This window comes from Varroa destructor, unplaced genomic scaffold (assembly GCF_002443255.2).
Source record: "Varroa destructor unplaced genomic scaffold, Vdes_3.0 BEIS01000007.1, whole genome shotgun sequence".
Lineage (NCBI taxonomy): Eukaryota > Metazoa > Arthropoda > Arachnida > Mesostigmata > Varroidae > Varroa > Varroa destructor.
The window spans coordinates 11,239,509-11,261,948 of record NW_019211460.1 but is presented as its reverse complement, the minus strand read 5'-3'; the positions used below and the strand labels follow the sequence as shown (position 1 = coordinate 11,261,948).

At 40.9% G+C, this 22,440-nt stretch overlaps 1 protein-coding gene and 1 long non-coding RNA gene across 6 annotated transcripts in view; one reads left to right on the top strand and one right to left on the bottom strand.

Moving 5' to 3' along the window:
• The window catches only part of LOC111254013 (uncharacterized), a 213,462-nt gene that overhangs the window by 97,562 nt on the left and 93,460 nt on the right, over nt 1–22,440 (top strand). For 3 of the 4 annotated variants that reach the window (XM_086975599.1, XM_086975600.1, XM_086975602.1), the window contains one exon: nt 454–492. The exons of the other annotated variant lie outside the window; for it this stretch is intronic. In XM_086975599.1, coding sequence (XP_086831725.1) covers nt 454–492 — 39 coding nt within the window. The remainder of the gene's footprint in view (nt 1–453; nt 493–22,440) is intronic. 4 annotated transcript variants of the gene reach the window in all.
• On the bottom strand, nt 14,000–21,426 carry LOC111254020 (uncharacterized). 2 transcript variants are annotated; one of them, XR_015317631.1, is made up of 4 exons: nt 21,274–21,426; nt 20,908–21,033; nt 19,387–20,048; nt 14,000–18,991 (listed from the first exon to the last, which is right to left on the bottom strand). It is a non-coding gene; the product is annotated as an uncharacterized LOC111254020 (long non-coding RNA). The 2 variants fall into 2 exon arrangements; XR_002674891.2 differs by having other exon boundaries at nt 19,387–19,990; nt 21,274–21,424.

Sequence of the window (22,440 nt, the reverse complement as noted above, 5' to 3'; positions counted from 1 at the left end):
AAAAGCCAATTCTTTGTTAAACTAATGGTAAGAACATCAGCGAGTTCGGCCCTCTGTTCGACAACAGCGACGATTAAACCTACTCTCTTTGACAAAAAAAAACAGATAACTTACTCAATCTGAGAGAGTCCAGTCGTTCATTCGACAGGAGTGCCATGCTGCAAGCAAGAGATTCATGTTAGCAGTCGCTATAATTGACACGAAGACTATAATACTAGGGGACTTCTATTTTTTTAGGCCTCATGTAGGCCACCCTATCACTTGACTTTTTAAATCTTTTTGCACCCACAAATACATAACTATGGATAAACATCGACGCAGGGGATTGCGAACAGAAAAGCTCATGTTGTTACGTTCTGCGCATGTGCTTTAAGTTTTGCTTTTCCGAAAGACTCAAGATTATTACATTTTATCTATGCTAATGAGATTATCTATATCGTTCTGTACTTTCAGACCTGCTACGACAAATCATTCGGCTTGAAAACCTCAATGGTACGTAATTACGTTTTTATAGTATTATCGGTTCTTATATACATATATATATATAAATTATCGCGCCCGTCTGGTTTAATCTTCTATTTAATTGTTTGAATAGAATAGTTAATGGCTGATGCTACCATTACCGACGCCTCGACATCTGTTTTGGTTGGGAGAGGAAAGTTAGAATCTTTCGGTGTGCATAGAAAAATGGAGTTGTTCTATTTCGGGGATTTGATTACTACTACCCAGCTACTATTCGGTACCCTCAAATTTTAACACCACACTCTTCATCATCGGTTAGACTACATCCACATCACACGGTTAGAAAATCATGTATACATATATACTATTTACACGTATATACATCTATATGTGTATTGTTATGGCTCCTAGCAATAATCTTGGACATTTTCCTCGCTATCTGCATATATGGAGAGAAAATATTGTTCCGCTAAATGGCATTTATGCCGGTATGACTGGTGGAGGCGTTGGCTTACGGATTCAAAGATAAACGAAGCAGTCGGCGAATTCGTGACGTCAAGATCTGTCGTGGTACCTCCCAGTGTGAAAGGAATCGTTACCGAAACTAGTACATCTTAGCCCAACGGTTGCGGAAGATGTACACGCGTCTGTGTTAGCGAATGGGATCCTTACGGCTGAGAAACGGTTCGAGCACATAACCAGGTGTCACAAAGTGCGACAATATTGGGAATAATCACAAAAGCTGATTCAGCTAATTCTAGACTATTGTTACATACATATGCATAAAGGTATCGTTAAGGTCAAAACGCGGCTGATAACGGAGGAATTTCATTCTATCGACTCACAGGCCTAAGAAAACAATTCATTTGGTGGTGTGACGCATTATTGCTTAATTTTGGCTTCCAAATCTTCAACGTCGTCCGTTTCCGATGTATACTTGAGGTATGTCCACAAGAATATATATATACGCGGGGTGCTTTTAAAAATGTGTATACTAGTCCCAATTACCCGAACTTACTGTAGGAATCTGTTTTACCATGCATTTCGGGGGACTGATGAAGATGGCGGACTCTATTTCCAGCAGGACGAAACACCTGAAACCAATAGATTTTTTTTTATTGCATAATAAACGTCGTCTGTTCTCCTCCATTTGAGTTTACCTATTTTAGAAATGTACATTTTGAAATTCGACGGTGTCAAAGTCATTTCTCGTAACCCTATTCTGACCCGTCTGACCTGCTTTGCTTATGAATTATTTACCCGGCGAGCTTTGAAGCTAGAGGTAATACTTAATCGACTTATGGAAATCCGTTCACGTCCCGAATCGTAGACGTTGTGAACTCGGACGAAAAAGGAGGTGTCCGTCAATTTCTTCATACTTTAACTTACTACCGACGAGCGATGTCTAGTAGCAATACTATGGCAATTATACAGCAAAAGCGCGTCAAACTTACCATACAACAACGCTCCAAGGCCACCACCAGTTTAATATAACTCGGTACCCGTGCCTGAGCAAAAGAACAAAATAATCTGGCGGTACGTCATTAAGTCCTATAAGATCAGACTATTTCGGTCTAAAACAGAACTTATCATATGGACAAATATTAAATCGTTTATGCACTTTGTGCGGAGATTGGCCGTTGTATAATGTCTTCACGTGCGACGAACCCCCACCCATAATCAAAACTTCTTATTACCTTGAAACAGATAGCCTACGTTATAGCTAGTCATCATGCCGTCTATAAAAGGCCCGAGGAAGGTCTCTATCAGGTAAACCTGAAAATCCTGAGTAGAACCTACACGTAAAGGGCTCAAAAATTAATCAGAATTACTCAAAAGTTTCGATATATTTCTTTCTTTTTTGCAAAAATTAACCGCTTTTTAAGGAATAGAATATCAGTTGTGAACTGAGTTGTTCATGAACTCCAACGATTAGTTTTTAAGAAATTTTTTGCACCCTTTGGGTGTTTTGGCCTTTTTGAACCCTCGCATTTTTCGAATCTTCAACCTATTATCTCTTCCCAAGTTTAATGGTGCCGGATTTTTTGTATGTAGCTTAATTGGACGATACTTCAATGAGTTGACACATTTTAATATCGTTTAACGCACGTCTATTGTCAAAAAGCTACGTCCAAACTACAAACACAGGAATATTTTGGCAATAAGTAGAGAATGGCTGAGATCCTGAATTCAAGCCATAATCGAGAATAAAGAATTTTTCGTTAAGATATTTGTATCTAGACGCAGTCTAATAAAAAGAAAAAACAAAAAAAAACTTAAATGAATTCTTCCCCGTATTAAATTAATGTCTTCTCTCTCTTTAAATTTAATTACTTGCTCGCTTTTTTGATAGCAAACAAGAAAATGTATGTCTTTTTTAATAACGTGCAATTTATATGATTTTTATGATTGGTGTTTGTGGCTGCTAGTACAAGCAGCTGTCTGAGCACAATTTTATTATTTGTTTACGTTTGTTTATTTCTCTATCAAGCCTCTGTGCCATTGCCATTAAGCTGACTGAATTATAATTGTGTATCTTTACCTGTCTACTGTAACAACATAAACATAATAAACTATGCCTTGAATTAAATGAATATAAATTGCTGCATAATATTATTATTACTGTAAGATTTTCTATCGGCTTTTCTTTTTGCGTCGGCCTACGCTTTTCGTTATATACGATATGTTTCGTACGTATCGTTATAGCCAAAGTGAAATTTGGCTGATTGTACTCATCAACATTTTCATTCCAACTAGTTATTATACTTATTATTAATTATTTGCTATAGGAGATAAAATCTTGCAATCGGGAAAGATTTTTATCGTGCGTAGTCTATGAGAAATACACACAGGCAGGCAAGCAAAGCTATGTTTCTTGTTCATTCCTGATATATATCGTCGTCACACCCTAGTGCTTTTCGCGTGGTAAGTTCGCTCACTAACTTGGTTAGTTAAAGCGTTTTGACCGCGGTTCCTTAACTAGCAGTACTTGAGTGCAACTGGAACTTCGGAATCCGTCGAGCCGTATGATGTCCTGAAGACAAAACTGGGACAGGTAGAGCTGTCCTGATAACGGACGCCTTTTGTCCCCAATTGTTGCAGGGTCCAGTGTCGCTTATACTGTGCGCTTATAGTGCGCTTATTCTATGAACGTCGCGATTTCATAAGCTTGCATTAAGCGTACACCCTAAGCGTTCTACGCTTAGCGTTTACCCCCTTCTGATTTGCCTGACAAGCACGTTCTCCAATCACCGCCCACTACTGCTAGCTAACCTAACTGCGATAAGTTGCAATAGCAACGAATTCTCAATTAATATGTAGATCTCTAGTTGGAGGGAGTCTTAGTATTGATGGCAATAGAAACACACTACAGCCGCGCTGGATAATCCGTCACTTCAAACGCGGGGACGCGTCCTAACGGATAGCCCAACCGAAGACCGAGTCGAAAGCACTTTTTACACAGATATCCAGCCAGTAGCCACCGCATAACTGCTACATACCATTCGACATGATCCCTCCTATCGCCTCGACGAAAAAAAGATCCATGGTAACGCCTCCATCATAGTAGACAAAGGCATTGTACAGACGTCTTCCCCCACAAGTACATAAGTAGAGTCAGGACGAGCGTAGGTGAAAAGAGATTGGACGAAAAGCCAGGACCTCGTCCGGCATTGAACTGATGAATTGGCTATAACCATCGCATTTTTTATTCACGCAAATTTGTCCCTTATCACCTCGTTGCTATCTTCCCTGACACATTTTAGTAGCATATACTAGCTGTGCATAAGGAGTAACCGTACTTAAGAAGGTGGACACATGCATACTGTGCATTTGTACGCGTGGCTAAATTTTGCCTCACATTAAGAAAACTCGGAGATTGAACTTGGGGGCTTTGAACAATGTAGCCTTGACGCTGGATTTAAAAATCTTGGGATGAATAGATAGCTTTTGTTAAAAGTTTTGGAAAATTCACAACATAATCACATTGGAAGTTCGACTAAGCGTAAGCAAGTAGGCTAGGCCTTTTTGTGTAAAAAGGCCGACGTTAATATAACTAAATGTTGTTTAGAAGCTGTCGTGGTGGGATTCGCCGAACACAGCTTGAAATACAGTTTAGGCCCACTATATCTCCCGGCACGAAGCAAATCAACAAATTGATTAAAAAATTCACTTAATAACTCTAGTATTTTATTTATTTCTCGTGTGCAAAGCTGATTTTTTCTCAGCTTAGTTAAGCTTTTTTGTATCATTTGAAATGAAAGAAGACAGTAATTTCTTTGTCTTTCGTCCGTTAATTCTTTTTACGTTTTAAAACAAACGGCTGAATTCGATTACAGTTATGTACTGACTGTTTGTCTTAATTCATAAATTATCCATGTGGCTAAATTCAGCCAACCACCATGCGTTTATAAGCTAGATGAGGAAATCCCCGTGACCTGTGAGCATGTGGCCATGTAGTGAGATTTCTAGTCATCTAATAGCCTTGAGTTTAGGTACTTTTTTTCTAACATGGACGAAATAATGAAGTCTTCAGTGTTTAACTTTGTATGCATGTATTTATAGATTCTTCTCTCTTTTAAGCGTATCCCATTTACTTACGGGCTAAAACCGAGACCACCTAAGTGGCGAAGCTTGTCAGTTCAAATGCATTTCGTCTACGATACGGTTAATTTTCGACGACGTATATCAACTGTATGTACGTATGTAGAAGAATAATTTTTTTTGCTACCAAGAACTTAGTTATGTGTACATTGGACAGGGGCGGCAATGACGCGCGCATTAAGGCTTAACGGAAAAATTTTTCTTGACCGTCCTTCGGTTTCTTCACAAGCGTCGGTTCAGGAGTTTCGTTGGAGATTGTTATCTGGAGTGGCCTCCATATGTGGTGAAATTAGATATACTGGCGCATCGATTGTCCTGTCATCCTAGCACTTCGTCTTGTTTGACATTTGGCCTTGCCCAGTTCGCTTCTTACGATGTGGCAACTTTCCTGCGAGGAAAATCGTTTTAGACGGATACTTCGAATACCCGGCTTGAACAACATGAGCGTATATCAGTAACTGTAATTCCACCTCAGTTGTCAATTTGGACGCATCGAAGTAGTGCTTCGTTTGCTTGCATGTCAGACACATCATCTAGGACCCTGTAAGGTGTCTTTCGTAACTTAAAAGAAACTTTGCTTTAACGTTACGGACAATTAGGATTCAATTGATTGCACCAGCTGTTTATGACAGGTCCGTATCCGGTCTTAGTTGAATATTTGCTCTTCATTTTTCGCCTGAGTTGGGTGGGCACGAATAATGCCTCGATACGTGAAGAGAGTGCGCACTGTCAATTGATGTTTGTTACAAAAGCATCTAAAATAAGCGGTAAAATTAACCAAGCGTCCGACTTCTTTAGTTTATAAAATTAATAAATAAATTTCACTCCCCTAAATTTTCAGTCACCGCTGCTTTTTTCCCGTCTAGCTACCAAGGACTTTCCCTTTTTCCGTCCCTTCTAGGTTCCTATATCCTGTCCAGTATATCTAGCTATTCTTTGCTAGCTGTTTATCTCTGTCTGCTGCCTATAAAAGAGTTGTTTATTTGTTTATTGTTGTTGGTATTTTAAGCCCTCTTCACTCCTAGGTTAAACTGAGAACGTTTTTATAACATAAGTACATTAATGTTATTACCACCATCGCTTTTAACAACAACATCAGCGGCAGAGATAGTGGCAGGGGGGTAGCTTGAGCGGAATTGGTCAGCAAAAGCAAACAGAGTGAGCGATGCGGTCTGCGTATTTCTACTTGAGGGCGCGCGCGCGCGCGCGCGCGCGTCTCTCTATAATGGGGAACCAGAAGAACGAAAAGAACTGGATATAAAAGCTTATCAACAGTGGTCCTACTCGGAAACAACTGCATTGGCAGTCGACGATGGCTACTCCAGTGAGATCGCTGTTCGGGCAAGGCAGGAAGTTGCAGAAAAAGAGACTGACGATAGCCAATTTTTAGAATCTTCACTCGAGGTAAGTTTTTCTCAGGCCGCAACGGCGTAAAGCAGGACCAGCAGTCGCTATGTTACAAGGGATCTACAGAAACAGAAACGCATTAGTCGTGCCGTCACAAGATGCAGAAAATCAAACAATCGAAATTGTGAGATACTGATGTTCGGATGACGCACGAGTTTATTCTCCCCGCTACCAGTTGACTAGTGGCACAGGAACGACTATAAGAGGTTGCTGTATTGGAAAAGAAAAAGCGAGAAATAGTGTTTTTGAAGGAAGGGACAAAACGCAAATAAATGCGGCCTGAGTAAGGAAACATGGCCTGGTTCTGCTTCTTCTGTGAAAAAAGGACTGATTTATTTTCTTACTTATGTAAAATCAAGCTATTTATAAAGATAAATAAACTCAACAAATCTATGAAGGTGTGGTAGCTGATACAGTTAATGGGTTACGGCTGGCTCTACTAAAAGGCTTAATTATCTAAGGGTAAAGCATCACTCTGCTATCATCATTTATTATAAACCAATCATAATAATAACTTGAAGGCTATAAACAACTTCAACAACAATTCATGAAAGGCAAGGTCTTGTCAAACCCTTTTAATGATTGATTTTTTGTCCTTATCGTATACCCATGCATGTAAGTTGGTATCTTTTTAGGTTGCTGCCAGCGAATACAGGCCGATTAAGTTTTGAACTAGTTAGGCTAAAATGATAAGTTTTCAATTACGTTAAAGCTATCCTTCTTTTTTTTCCATACATCAGCGCTCTGGCAGCTTTTGGACGGCCATACACTTTGCGTTCGCGTTCCTATGTGTAATTTTTTCTACCTATGACTTCTCGGAACAAATCGTTAGTGGGATATGTTTGCCTACCAGTTGCTTTTTTAGGGCATGGAGAGTCGCATAGTCACACGAACTTAGATGGGGAGAATAGGCATATTGAAGTTAACGTTGGACACTGCTTCGTTCAATCCGGGAAGTAATCGAAGCATGGCGATGAGGTCTGTCATCGTCAGCAAGTATTCGGACTGCGGGCTTTCGACTGCCGTCCGAATGATCTATAAGGCTCTTAAAAAAAAACTCCAGATAGTAGGCTGCATTCATTGTTCCATTTTCGGCGAGTATCTCAAAGTAGCAGATGCTCCTGATGTCCACTGCAAATGCTACCTTACGGCCGAACCCACCTGAACTTGATTTTTGTTTCAGGCGGCACCATTCTCTCGTCTGGTCCTCTTCTAGCTGGCGGCAGAGATTAAAACATGTCTTATCTATGTCATCGTATCCTCTAGCCGGTTTTTTTTTTTTGTTAATTAAAGTTTCGCAAATTGTACGTGGAATGCACCACGTATTTCGAACTAGCCTAAAGTCAATTCACGAAGGACCTATTTTTCATTCAATTTCCGTATCCTTATTATTTTTGTTATAATTCTATAACACGCTACATGTGAAATACCGTTTCTGACGAACGGAGCGCTTAGACTCGAAGCTCTGCATTGTGAAAAGCCTTCCTAATTGCAGCAGTGCGTTTTTGTTTTTCCGGTTCCGTCACGTGGTCATCTGCTCGGTGGCCTTTCACGCTTGGAACGGTTACACCATTCGCGTACTGTGATTTAGCTTAAGGCCTATTGGCCTAACGTCATCACTAATGCTCGAAAATCTCTGTCGTCCCGTAGCTTTCAAGGAACAGACGTTTGGTTACTGACTGTCGAAACTAAAAATCGTGTTTTCCTCTGAACTCATTTTTGGAATGAGGTCAACCGGTTCTCATTCACAAACTTCCAGACCACAGGAGAATGAAATTTCACGGCACATAGTTCACAGCCTGTTTAATCTCAAAATCCGCCGGATTCAATTGTGACAGCGTCACGTTTAAAAATACATTGGTCGATTCTATGGAAATGACTATGCAAATGCTACTTGAGTGAGACGTCATCAGTAAACATATCTTCAGAATTAAGAGTCTGCCGCAGCCTCGACAAATAGAAAAGAACTAACCTTACCTAAATTGTTAACAACCTAATAGTCATAAAAAGTACACATCAGCAGTGCTTTCTATTAGCCGAGACAAACACGTAATCACTAGTGTGTCGATCTGTTTGAACTGAACATCACAAAAGACGAGGCGCTTTCATCAGGAGTCGCTACCGAAATTCACCTATATACGACTGACGATCGTTTGAAGACGTTTTATTTGCCACAAACAAACAGTACTGGCATAGGCATATTCTCAAGCAAGGGTTGAACAGCCCACCTGGTCAAAAACCTAAAAATACGCTCTAGAAGCCGCCTATTCAGATACGTAACCCAGCTGTCAATCAATACAAAAATATTCATGTGTAATCTTATAAATATTTTACCAACGAGCCATATATATCGTAAGAGGCAGGTTATTTTAAAATGATAAGGAGTAAACAATAATGACAGTAAGATTACCTCATAATTAGAATATATTGATGTCGTTAGAGCTCTATCATCACTTTACGTATTTCAATACATTTGTTTAAAAGCTTTGGCCTAAAGGCAAATACTTACACCGGCCTAAATTGCCTATAGTAGCTTGAAAAAATTACCAGTAAATAATAAACCACAGCATCATTGCATATTTATAGTAAAAATGAGTTTACATTATTAGGTACGATAAAATGCTTTTTGTTTTGTTTCCATATGACAGCAAGCTAATATATAGACGCACACACACACACACACACACACACTCACGTTTTGACGTTTGAAATAACCCTTACATTACCCCTAACATAACCCTAACCTAACAAAAACGTTGCGCTAAATCGTTATTTTAAATGGATCATTTTTTAGTCATTCATTAAATAAAATTTTATGCTATAAAGATTACGTACTGGTATTATTTTCGACGACTTAAGCAGTTTTATGAATAGTGTGCTTACCAAAATGTTGAGTTTTTCTTTTTAACTTCGCTCCGATTTTGATTGGCCATCGAAATTATCTAAATAACTATCACGGTGAAACGAACGAGCCTGGATTTCCGATGTGTTCATTATATGCCAGAGGCAGAAAGACGATGCTGAAATAACCCTTTAGAATAATCTCTACTTTTACAATAAATTTATTTAATAATAAATAAATAACTTTATTATACAATTTTTTAATAATATATTTTTAATATTATGACAATTTTAGGATTACTGCACTTTATTTCCAGTGCGTCGTCTAAACACACTTCACTATCTAAACTTTTTTCTTATGTTCCTTTTCTTAACAGGTCTTCTAGAACAAAAACTATCTATTGACGTTTTGGACGTAGCTTCGGCAGTTACGTTTTCTAGTTTCGGAAAGAGAATCTTTTAAGTGTGTACTTTCTCTGCCAGATTAACTGAAACTGTACAATCCACGATTGTACGGTAAAATAGTTAAATGAACGATAGAGGTTATTGTAAACACCCGATATGAAGTTCCTAATCTTGCCAGTTTCTATTACGAACCTATTCGTATTCGGAATTTATATTGGGTCATGCGTCTATTTTTCTTATGTGGAGTACGTTGGAGTGCTTCAGTTACTTCTGCATCGATATTGGCTGTTTATCATTGCCTCTATAAGTAACTAACGCTATGTGTAAAGGTAGTGTGCCTTTCTGTTCATACGTAACGTAACTGACTGATTCCGTCGATCCATACTTTGGGAAATCTCATAACGAGTCGTCCGCTTCTATGGCGGTCGTCTACCCTGCACGATAGTATACCTGCTGGACCAACCAGGACGTGCTCAACGATGACGTCAACATTCGGGCTTTTCTTTACTCCATTAACTACGTTCATTTTCCTATTAAGTGAAGTATGATGCATGAAGAAGAATAATAATTCCGACACCTTTATTAAAACTAGTAGGTTTGCAAGAACTTTCATTTCTGCGAAATGCCTTACCTCAGTACCCGCCTACAATGGTGACAACGACTCCTGCTGCTATTACCACCACCATTCAAGTAGTTTTCTAGAGTAAATTAGTACGATTTCAATAATGAATCCGTCCTTCTCTTTTTTCATATTCTAAAATGCTTGCATGTTAGTCGCTGCTCGAGTCCGGTTAATGTTTCGGGCCTAGTTCCTAGGTAATTCAGGGTTTTTCCAGAAAATCACGTGACTGAATCACATTCTGTCGGCAATAGCGGTGAAAGTCGAACCAAATATCTGCCATTCTGCCAAGGAGCGCGGATCCCAACATTCGCCGAATCGCGATTAATGGAAGACCTTGTCCAACAAAAATCCCATGCGGACGCCTTTTATGCACTAAACGTCCCCTAATTTCTCGACCAGTAGTTCGGCGCTTCTTTCAACAGAGGAGGAAGCGTCTTCGACATACACAGCCTGGACTCGCCGTCGCTGTCTGGTTCTTCTTGTACACTCCAACCAGGGAACATCGTCTACCGTAGTCATGCTGCAAAGCCACACAGACTGCGCTGGTGAGCGTCAATAAAGTAAACGCCGCTAGATAGAAGTTATCGGCACGCGATCACGATGTGATGTTCTGACTTCTATTTATCTTGGTCCACCAGATGGCGCGTCAGCAGAATCCAGGCAATGAATTTCACTGCCCTCTATCAGTAGGGCCGTAGTCTAACTAAAGCAGGATGCGGCGCCTAGAAAAAGTGGCCGAATTTTTAAATCGAGAGAAAATTTAAAAGAAAATGAATGGCTTATGAGAAGTTTAGGTGCTGCCGCTTTTCGGTTTGTCTGGAAGACGCGGCGTAGGGACGGAAAAAGCGTGATTCTATCGTTTGTCAATATCTGTGCTTGTCTCTGCGACTAAAGCTTTTTGCCTTGACTTGATATTAATGGGAACCATCAGACTGTAATGGTTACATAATAACTTCCACTGATCCGTGGCATAGATCAACTGTAACAGAAAGACCGCGTGGGCAAGCAGCTGAGATCGCAAAAGGTAAACCTTCGAAACGAACTCGAGAAATGCTCGTACCAACAAGCACCAGCCGGGTCGGTTTCCATCGTTGATTAAGGTGAACTTTTTTCAGAGAACTCGATAGAGAAATCGATCATTTGTCGCATTGAGCAGAAATTTCCTAGGGTTCGGGGTGCCAAACCTTATACGCGTAATGGTATTTATTTCTTTGTTCTTTTTGGATATTTTTAACTCAGGCTGCGCGCAGGGCCACCGTGGTATATGAAAGCAGATTGCTCTCACATTTAGATAGCCCTATTTTCGGGACTATGAAATACTTTGTGCCATTCTGAATGCAATACAATGGTTCTGTTTCTTGCGAACTTGGATCGTCCTTTAGCTTAACGAAAGCCGTTAGCAACATGTAAGGGCTTCGATCAGTGCTGAGCTCTATTTATGTCTTAAAAATCTCACGCGTAACGATAGTGCAAAGAGCAATCAATTGTCCAGTAGATCAATCGTTTAGATCGTGTAGTCAGTCGTTCGTCCGTAGCTACGAGTTAACTCGTTGATCAAACTTTAATCAGAGCAAAATCGTTCGTTTCGGCTGTGAATAGGTTAAAAATGGACTCTGCACGGAACCATAACTTTTACCGGAACAGCTAAGAGCAAATTTTCCACTTATAGCACCGTCATGAATCGATTATACAATTATGACTACTAAATGAAACTTTCTCATAACCGGATATTCCACTCATGAGTTTAACGTCTTTTCCACGCCAACGGAAACGCTAGAAAAGTATACAGCATACAATTGAACCAGTGGATTTTGGCAAGCGCTCTGTCATGCCATAAAACTAATTTACATATTAACGTATAGCTTCATTGTGTTTACGTACTTTTAGATATTTATTTTCCGTTACTTATCTTCACTCAGGGTAGGAAACGATGTATTAACGAAGGCAGGCGCCATTTCTCTGTATAACAGACGAATTAACTCATGGCCGCTTATAATCACTCAGTATTGGCTATACCAGTACGTCAACCCTTCTTCCGAGCCGATCTCGAGAGGTATTTCCCACGTTCAGGAACGAGAACTCTAATGAGGGTCTCGCAGATTATACGCGTTGTCTTTTTTTTCCCCGATAATACTTTATCAGGTACTTTCAGAGGGCACGTTCCGTTAGCGCTTCAACGGCTACGCTGCTTCAATGCTTTAGTGAAACTGTCCAGAGACTGTTGTTCGTAAAGATCTACTAATTCAAGCGGTCCTGACGTAGCAATCGCGTCTCCATGAAACCACTTACAATGATTTTTCCTGACATTCGCAAAGTAACGTTAGGTAAAAGCCACTTGATGAGACAGTTTCATTATCTACCGCTGTAAAAGTTTTTTGCTGACCAGTTACTTCTACTAGACTTTTATAATTAGTGAATTTTTATTCACCGTATGTCCTGGAAGAGTAGGAGTTTTTGTAGGCGTAATAGTAGCAGGAGAAGTAGTGGTAGTCTGAGAAACAATTTATATTTCGCAAATTTCTTAGCGCTGAATACTATGGTTCTGTGCAGCTATCGTTGTCTATGCGATTTCTGACAGTTATTCAGTGTGCCTATCTGTGCCTAAGGAAGGCACAAGAAGGGGCAGACGCAGAAAAATTAACTGAAACGCTTTCGGTAACGAATTTGTAAGCGTGAAACTGCTAAAAAAAAATACTATGATATTAGAAAAATAGTCTATGCCTTGGCTGTATCGTTTCACGATTATGCATTTCTGGGTTATATTTCCTCTTAAAAATGATAATATAAAGCGTAGATAATTTGGTATAGTTCATTATTTGATAACGGAACACGCTAGAATTATGTCAGTCGTTAAAATTATAATTAGTACAGCAGCCATTGTCATTGCACTGATTCGTTATTTAAGTCAGCTAGCGTTGAATGAGATATATATATGGTTGAATGGAACAGATAGTGCGCACTCCGATCGAGACTAGAAGAAAATACAAATGACGCTTGTAGCATTGAAAAGGTTACAGGGTACGATCCTTCATGTCCAAAGTTGTGCAGCAGCGTAGTATAACTTGCTTCGTGTCAACGGCGCTTAAAGCCTTGGGTAAATGAAAGAGATTACTCGTTGTTTCGTTGAAATTTTCTTCAGCTATCAAGAAATCTTGAAGACTTTTGGACACAGTTGACGGTATCTATGCGTACTTAACAGTTTCATATAGACGCTTTTCTATCTAGAATCGTAATTTATTTCCTCGTTTCAAATTGAAAAAAAACAGTAGTTTTTTTCATTAACTGTTAACATATTATCCGTATTGTACATTGGAGACGCAGGCGTAACCTGTTTTGTCTTAGCCTTTCTTATCATTTTTTTTATTTTTGTAACTTACAGTTAAGAATATCGATGTGGAATAGAAGTTTACGACTCATTGAGGCATTCCCATAAACCAGATCAAGTGTCATACAATATAAGGACTTAACGAACACAATAGAGACTGAAAATATGCGCACGGAGAGTTCGACACCTTTATCTACTTACCGATCTTGATTCTGTTCAAATACTCCTGAGATTTCGACGTAATAACTGCAGCTCGATTTGTATTATAGTGTATTATCATGTGTTTTTTATATCCGTACGTAAGTTTTCGAAATCGAGGCACAAGGGGCATAGATTCTGAGACAACGACCCTTCTCCTAAAGAGGCTATCATAGAAGGCAAGCTGGCTGAATCGATAAACGCAACAACTATATCAGTCGATAGCTACCATAATAGTTTCACAGCATACAGTTTTTAAGGGCATTCTGCGGTCGTTAGGCTCCTTTTTCCTAAGATCGGTTTTTGCAGGATACGTTAAGTAACCTTAGTATCATTACAAGTAGCTGAATAGGATTCAATCGACTAGTATCCGATACGAACATGTCGATAGACGTCAACAGCTATAAGCCGGGGATTATCGTCAACGCAGAGCCTCACTAATCAACCTTGTGCATGGTATAGAAGCATTGTGACAAACCAGCATCACTGTATCTTCCCTCTTCCTTATGGAAAGAGTAACTTGGCCGAGTGACTGCATGGCTTCTACTTAACCCGAGAGAATAATCTAACAGAAAAGCCTGTTTGAAAAGAACTGGCCTAAAGGATTGAAAGTGGGCCGTGAAACATATGGCGTTAGCACGTTAGCATCGCATGATAACGAGGAAGTACGACGTAGACAACATTTATGTTGTCGCTGTAGTCCGTTTCTTGAATAGGTTTGTGTTGTCCAAGCGAATCAGCGTTCGTGTCCAGTAGTAGAAAAAATAGGTTTAGCATGTCTATGACAATAGAATTTTATGAAGAACAGGTTTAAAACAACAAATAACCAAAAACGGATGGATGCATACTATATGTAGCAACTCTTGAACGTAATCAGCACAGTTACTTTGAAAGAACAGAAATAATATAGTTGTACGGGTGCAAATATGTTATGAATTATAAATAAGGTAAGTCATATTATTTGGGAAAACAGACCACCAAGAGAAGAACTTCAAGACAAGTTTGAACTTACCCAAGCAAACATTCATGCCAGCGAGTATAGCGGATTTTGCTAGCAAGTCGTGCGATTTAGAATATGTAACAATATCATCATGTCTGTTAGGGGACGCTCCTCCCTCCAAGCACACCTCCCCCCAAAACTGATTTGAAATGTTTAGATATACGACTACGAGACTATGTTTTGTAACGTAGCAAACGATGAGAAAAGATCACGTCCGTGGAACGGCTCCACGGAAGTATCCCATCTCGATTCCAATTTCACTTACATATAGCATTTTAAATATTTGATTGCGTGAATTGGCTTCCCTACAACCACTTGCGAACGGTTCGTTCACGTAGATGGCTACTCACAACTACTGCGATTTAACTCTTCTGTTTTCGTTTTGTACGTAAACATAAACACCATGCTAAACGGCGTGAACTTGCTCGATGGCGTGACGAACTATTGTCACAAACGTCAATGCAAACAAGTCCCAAGACCTCCGGGGCACTTTCGTGTGGGGGTCCGATAGGAGCCGGGACAGTTTGGGAGCACATGCTGTTGCGGCTGAAGCAAAGGCAAGTCGACCAGGCCTGGAGCTGCCGAATTCTTGTGTAAGAGTCAAAAGTTTCCGCTAGGGCTGCCGTTTCAACCTTATCTACGGATGGTAGTAAAAATGATTGGGGGTGATGAATAGGATGTCGTTGATAGTTCAAATGGTCGACCAATGCCAACTTAAACGGAAAAGTTGCGGGAACTATTTGGATATAGGAGTACTCGCGAAGCAAACGGAGCGACGTTAAGGGGATAAAACCCCCCACAGGACTTGAGGAAACTGGCCGTAGGTTGTTCTTCAGCTCGCCCTTCCTCTGCTAGTTGCAATTACCAGCACTGCTAATGCTGTTAAGGAAGTAGGATCTCATGGGTCTGGGTCTGAGAAATTTTAGGGGCAGCGATGTACTCTCGTTCTGCTAGAGAAGCACGGTAGTGTAGAGGTCTCGTCATTATCGGCGTCGTTGTTGCCGCCGCCGTCAGTCGTCTGTGCGAGGACACGTGTATTTAAGTCCGTTCTTGTGGTTCTGTGTGTAATAACCGTAAAGGTACATGCGAATCTGGGTATGCGAGTGCATGTATCGAAGAGGCGGTTGGGTTCAGAAGCACGGGAAAGCAAGTCTGACAGACAGGCGGTCCGCTGGCTGCGCTGAGGGCTCTGCAAGAGCCAAGTGAGTGGGTGTGATGCAGGTTATTTGGTTTTTCGCAGAGCGCTCCTGTATTTCTCTTTACATTCGCCCTGCCTACCCACCCATCTAGCTGCCTACGTACCGCCCATTGCTCGTATTGCTGGCCAAAGTGGGCAACCGTAGATCCGGTGCCCGTCAAACTGTTCCGCCTTGTGAGTCTTCTTTTGGTTCCTTGATTCGCTGGGCCACTTTTCGACGACCCATTCGCCCCTGGCAGCTTCTAGCTGCTAAACCCAGTGAAGGAAGGCTGCTACAGGCGCGCCGTTCTCCGACACAACGAAAGCACACGACGAAAATTGTGAGAAAGCAGCACTATTTTCTTATACTGTTAGATAGTAAAGCGACAAACTGATTATGACTCTTTTCTTTTTCGGATATTCTATCGACTTGTAAAGTAACCAATTTTGTAGGTACTATACACTAAAACGGTAAAAAAGTTTGTTTACCGTTAAGAGGCGTTAAGTATGTATAAATAATAGTAGTCCATGGAAAACATTATATATGCATGTGTTATCCGTGCAGCTGCGCATCCGTATATTGAAGAAGCTCATGCGTTGTAAAAAGCACCACGTCACGTAAACCCATCATTCGAACAACAATATCACACTACTGGTATGTAATTCTAAGTCTGCGGCGTTAATGTGTTCGTAAGCAGTGGAATTGTAAGAATGTTAATTAGGAGACGAGCGAGAAGCTGCCTGTCCTCACTAGAGACTATCTCAAGAAAAATTGACTTCGTTGTAGCTTTAGTATTGAAAAACACTTCGTTGCAAACCTTACCTGCGGAAAAGGCTGGGTTCAATTAGATTGGACATGGGCCGGTGGGTTGGAGATATCAATTCGACAGTTAGGACGTGGAAAAAAAAAGCATATGACCTATTTCGCTAAACATTAGATTGATGTTTCTTGAAAATTCAGTTTACTGTAACTTTAATGCTAACTTAATCCATTAAACCCTATGAACCATAAGAATGCTACATATTGTCCACCACTTCAAAAAGCTCAAAGTTCACAGCTTTTCATAACTCAGCTGTGACAATTAGCGACGCTGTTCATCGCTGTCGCACGATTGGTTCTTTTTAAAGTGGACTGATGCTTAAATAAATGCTTTCGGCTTTACGTCTGGAACTTCCGTTCAGGTGACTGTTCCTCTGAACAAAATTAAGTGTCTCTATCCGCTCTCGGGCCTTGTTTTAGTTGGTTAAGTGCTAATGCATTATGCAGATGAGATTTCATTGCTAAAATATTCGTCTGTTACTGTTTAACTTCCATGGATGAGTCTTCGTTAGAAACTAAGTCTAATAGTATTTCAAACCAAGGATTGCCTCATGAGTTCGTTAGTGGCGTTCCATTCCATCCTCCTGCAGCACGCACTGAGTTCCGCACGGAGTCCCCTCCTTCGCTCGACCAAGTTAGCCGACATTGTCGCAATTGTCCTATATGCTCGCTGATTTCCACCTCAGATCATAATTAAGTTGCGTGAACAAACACGTTGCCGGTGAATTATCACGGAAGTAGCGAATTCGTTGATGTTTATCGCGATAATTAACAAACTAAGCACGCTAGCGCTAGGAAACAATCCAAAAGGGGTTCCTACGAATAGCTGGCTTGATCAATCTGGTTTGCCGTATCGCTCTGTCCTACTTGTTTTCCGATATTGTAAGGTATCTAGAATAACACATTCTCGTGCTACGTGTCTGTAACCCAGCTCAATTCCTCGTGACGTGATTAGCGTTTTTGAGAAAATTCTCTAGGAGGTGACAAAGAACCGCCTATGAGAAAGGCCGCCCCCGTAACACGAAATACGGTCGTTCCGGAACGTTAGCGCCTATTTCTAGTCTTACAGCGGCTCTTCTAAACTCTCCCGTTATTGATGCTTGTGGCGTGTCGTGTAGTGTTCTACCGCCTCTAGAAGTGAAGCTGTTAGTTTCACGGATGGTCGAATCCTGCTTAGCCATTTCTTTCGGGAGACTAAAGTAACAAGCAGCAAAAAGGGGATGGGTCATCTTCTTTACTCCGCCTAGTTCTTTGAAAGTAATAAATATGTAGAACTTTACGTATGGCCACCGTGGCCAGAAAGCTGCTGCCGTGGCTGCCGCCATTATTCTAACCATCGGCCATCAGCCCCAGTAGCAACACCAGCAGCTCCGCTATTTTTACAATTAAAAAACGATGAGATGATTCCACTGAGAACGGTTAGATAAGTCTGTAGGAAAACCAGGAGTGCTCCAAGCCAAGTCGGGGCAGTGCAAATACGTTAGGTAAAGAGCTAGTTAGACAGGTGACGGGTTGCGTTAAAGGCATTGTAGGGACTGAAGATCATGTATTTCAGCGTTTTTGGATCTTCCTACATCTTTGGACTGAGGCACACAACCGATTTTAGTATATAGCATAGAAATCGAGGGTACCAGTGATCATAGTTGTTTGTGTGTGTGTGTGTGTTAATATCACTACTTTTTCTAGAACATAGATTAGCACAATTAATTAAGGATGCAAAATAGGCCTCATTAGTATCGATGTTGTGGTTTGATGGTAGACTAGTGGTATAAGTTATATCGCGCGACAAATTGAAGCGTAAACAAAACTCTATACTGCTATATTGTAGTAAAGACTTAATAGATCGCAATCGTTTGTTTGTAAGAGCCTGCGGTAAAAGCAACCTTTTTCGTTACGATGTACGAAGAACGAGTATCTTAATAATAGCGCATAACGTTGAGCGATTCTACGAAGACGGCATTCAACTCCGTAAGGTTGAAATAAGTAATTCTAAACGGCTAAGATGATAATCCGGAAGTCAAATACGAATCTAAAAAAGAAAGATCCCACTTCGCGATTCATCTAGCAACCGATGCCTTGAAGTACGGTAGGGCTTAACTGCCTCTCGATATCATCAGCCAGTAGCTAGTTACCTGCAAACAAACGGTAGCATTTCTGTACAAAGATTAATTTAGGCAGTAAGACATTTGTCATGTCGATGTCGATGCAAGATAAAGGATCGAAGACCAACTGCGATGTGGAACTTTGAGGATACGCTCGTCTAGGCATGCTTCCGTAATGGTGTAACAGAGATTTGTTTCGCTACCAAACTTAAAGTCACTTAAAAAGGTGATCTAGGCTTGAGATCTGGTCTAAAGCAATTGGGAAACACCTATTAAGGTTCGAGCGAGGGACAAACACAGTTCGCTTCGTGAGGGGAGTCATATAGTTGAAGCAGCGATCTTCTACTGAGAGTATTTACCTTAGGACTATTATGAATGTTCGCAGATACTTCACATTTACTTTTAAATTACGGTTTTGTAATTACCTGAGCTGAATATTCGCTTGGAAATGCCATGCCTACCAAAATTACATTCTGATCAAATGGCTCGCAGTCCCACGACACTTAACGCACTTCACGAGCCATCTTCCGCCTAGCCCCAATTGCACCATTGGATCACATATTGTGTACAAAAGTTTTCGTCCTCGTTCCCGTGTAATCCTTACACACAATATCTAGCGGAGGGTAGCAAAACGGTCCGAAATAGAAGAAAGAACGCAGCACGAACAGTGGCTAAACAGAGCGAACAGCCAGCTTTAGCGAGTCCTTTGCAGTCACTCGCCGTCCAAGGGTGCTTCAGGCCCAGTCCACTTAAAGAAGCGCTTTTCTTTGTTATTCTCATGGAGATGCAGGAGTCAGCACGGAATAGTAGATTAAGTTGAATCTCTTGGATAGCATCAGTAGTTCGCACAGGCGCAGCAAAGAGTGAGGCAACCGCCTATGGAGAGCGAGTAAGTGGCGGTGGGAGAAAAATATATATGCGGCCATCGGGGGCGGATAAGCGTCCTACTCGGGTAGGGCTGAGGCGAGGCCGCACACGAAGGCATCGTCACGAGTGCTCCAGTCTTTTGCTCTTCGTTTACGTCCTTGACTAAAAACGCCAACGTGTATCACAGTGGTGTGACGTCGCAGACAAGGTTGTTATATGGCTGTCAGTAAGAAGCTCTCTGTATTTAGATCTGAATGCTGACATAGGTACAGAGTAGGAGATATGGAAATGCGTTGAAGGCCTTTGATGCTTGACTCAGCAGATTTGCCAGAATCAAATTTTGCAAAACGCACGAGAGGCCGGAATAAAAGCTAAACATTTTGCTACTTCGTTGGAAAATTTACTGCGACTGTAAAGGAAGTCGCTAAATGTACACCTGCATTATCGAGTGTTATACCGTGAAGTTAAAATTAATACATTTGTAATACACTCCAATAATGGGTCCTGATACATTGTCGAACCAATGTGAAATGTGTAGGAATGGGTTACTAATAGGAGAAGTATTTGCCATAGATTGACAGTACTTAGTCACAAAGCCAAAACTTCCTTGAAGATTTACATTGCCCCACAGAACAGTCACGATCTGTCTTATACGGTTACTACCTACCTATAAGAGTACCTCTCGTGGTCTACGTTTCATTATGAAGTCGCATTATAATTTTGTAAAAAACACATCAGTAGTAATGTTTTGATGTGCGACTGCTAAACGTTATACAAATATCAATGTTTGTCATTACCTATATCAGCTTCAAAAACGAATTCCTCTGGATTGAATTTTTAGATAGTGACGGAAATACCATACTATTAGGCGATATATCTTTAAATATAACAATGGAAGGCGTAGTTATCGCAGGGTGCAACATTACGAGCATCCATAGGCGGCATTTGATATTCGATCACCATTAGCGCGCTCGCAACGTTACTCAAATAACAATCACTTTCGGATCACACATAACTCCAATTAGTTGAAAGAATATTGAAACTTTTTCGAAACTTCCCCCGACCAACTTTCAACTTACCTGAACAGAATTAATTTGGCTTCTCCTCGTTTGTTCGCTCTATCGGGAAACGTAGGCCGGGCGCTTCTTCGTGCACTGATTGCAATTAGGTGTCGTAGAGCAGAAGGCGTTCAAGAACGGACCAACCTGTCCCGTTGAAAAATTACGATCTTACGAATGCTGGACCTAGATTAATGCCACTTATCGAGCGTGTCGACAATTACCAAAGAGCGCTGGAGTTCGGCTAAAGTGACGATACCAGCTACTATGGGTCTATTCTCATCTGATCAGAGTTATTATTAAGGAGCCTTTAACTCATCAAGGTGTCACCTTGCACCAGGGCTACTAATTGAATAACGTTAAAGACAAAAAAAAATTGCCAGTTACCTTTAAAGCTGGATTCAGACCAGCCCTACCCAGTAGCTTCAGTGTTCATGGAACCAAAGATATGTAGGCTAATGAAAGCCATCGTCTGCTCCGCTTGTCGTCAACCAAAGTTTCTCTTGAGAACAGGCGCCCAGTCTAGAACCGAAACAATAGTTTAGACTGTGTGCGATTTGGCATCTACTTGGGTCAAACTTGGACGGCCGCTAAAGATGGAACTCTTTCATAAGGGGCGTGAGAGGAGGGGGAGAGGGGCAAGGAAGGGAGAACTCATCGCTTATCTGGTAGAGTTTATGCGTAAACGGTCCGTGTTCCTTTTGCCCCTCAACGGCCCACTTACACTGCACTTAACAGAGGGCCCTTGTTCTATTACGTACTATACATGCTAGAGTGTTAATTGGACGTAATAGCACACGCCGGTGGAACGAGAAGGCTGGGGAGGGAAAAGCGCATAAAGCGCAGTAAAAGTGAGAACATAATGTATAATACGTATGTCGCCAAACAATATAGGACCCGTTTGAAAAGTTTCGCATGGAGGAGAAATGCTTGGTTGAGCGCGGCTAGCGGCAGCTTGTGTGTGTGTGGTACTTTATGTGACATGGTACTTTATTCACCTATGAAAGAATCAAGTTTACCATTGTGCTAAAAAAAAGCTTATGTCACAGATTTCCTTTTAGTTACTAGCCATTATTTCAGAACTGTCGACTAAACCTAAATCCTTTGGTAGTTGTGGAAATAAGAACGAAACTGCATCCGAGGAAGTTTTTATATCCATATGTCCAGGTTGTACATGAGGTCAACACTGACTTGTCAATTAGTGGGCGTATAACAATTGTAGTTTTTGAAGGTATTGCTGCTTCGAATCGGAAGACTTTATCATCTTGGCCGCTCAAAACAACTTTCACAGTATGCAAACACAGCCTAGTCAAAAAGGGGTAGTTAAAGGAGAACTGTCCTCATACATGGTGGTATATGAAGAGTTTTATTAACGCTGCTCTCATTTCTACGTCGAAGTGGCCCGAAATAAGGCAACGTTCTAAGGCCACTATCGGATTCTAACATAGATGGTGCAGTGCTATTACAAGTGATGGTAGTTGCATTACTTCTAAGTAGCGTTGCATGTTCTTCTTGTCTATGTAAAAAGTTAACTTCAGAGAGTCTGTCGTGAGA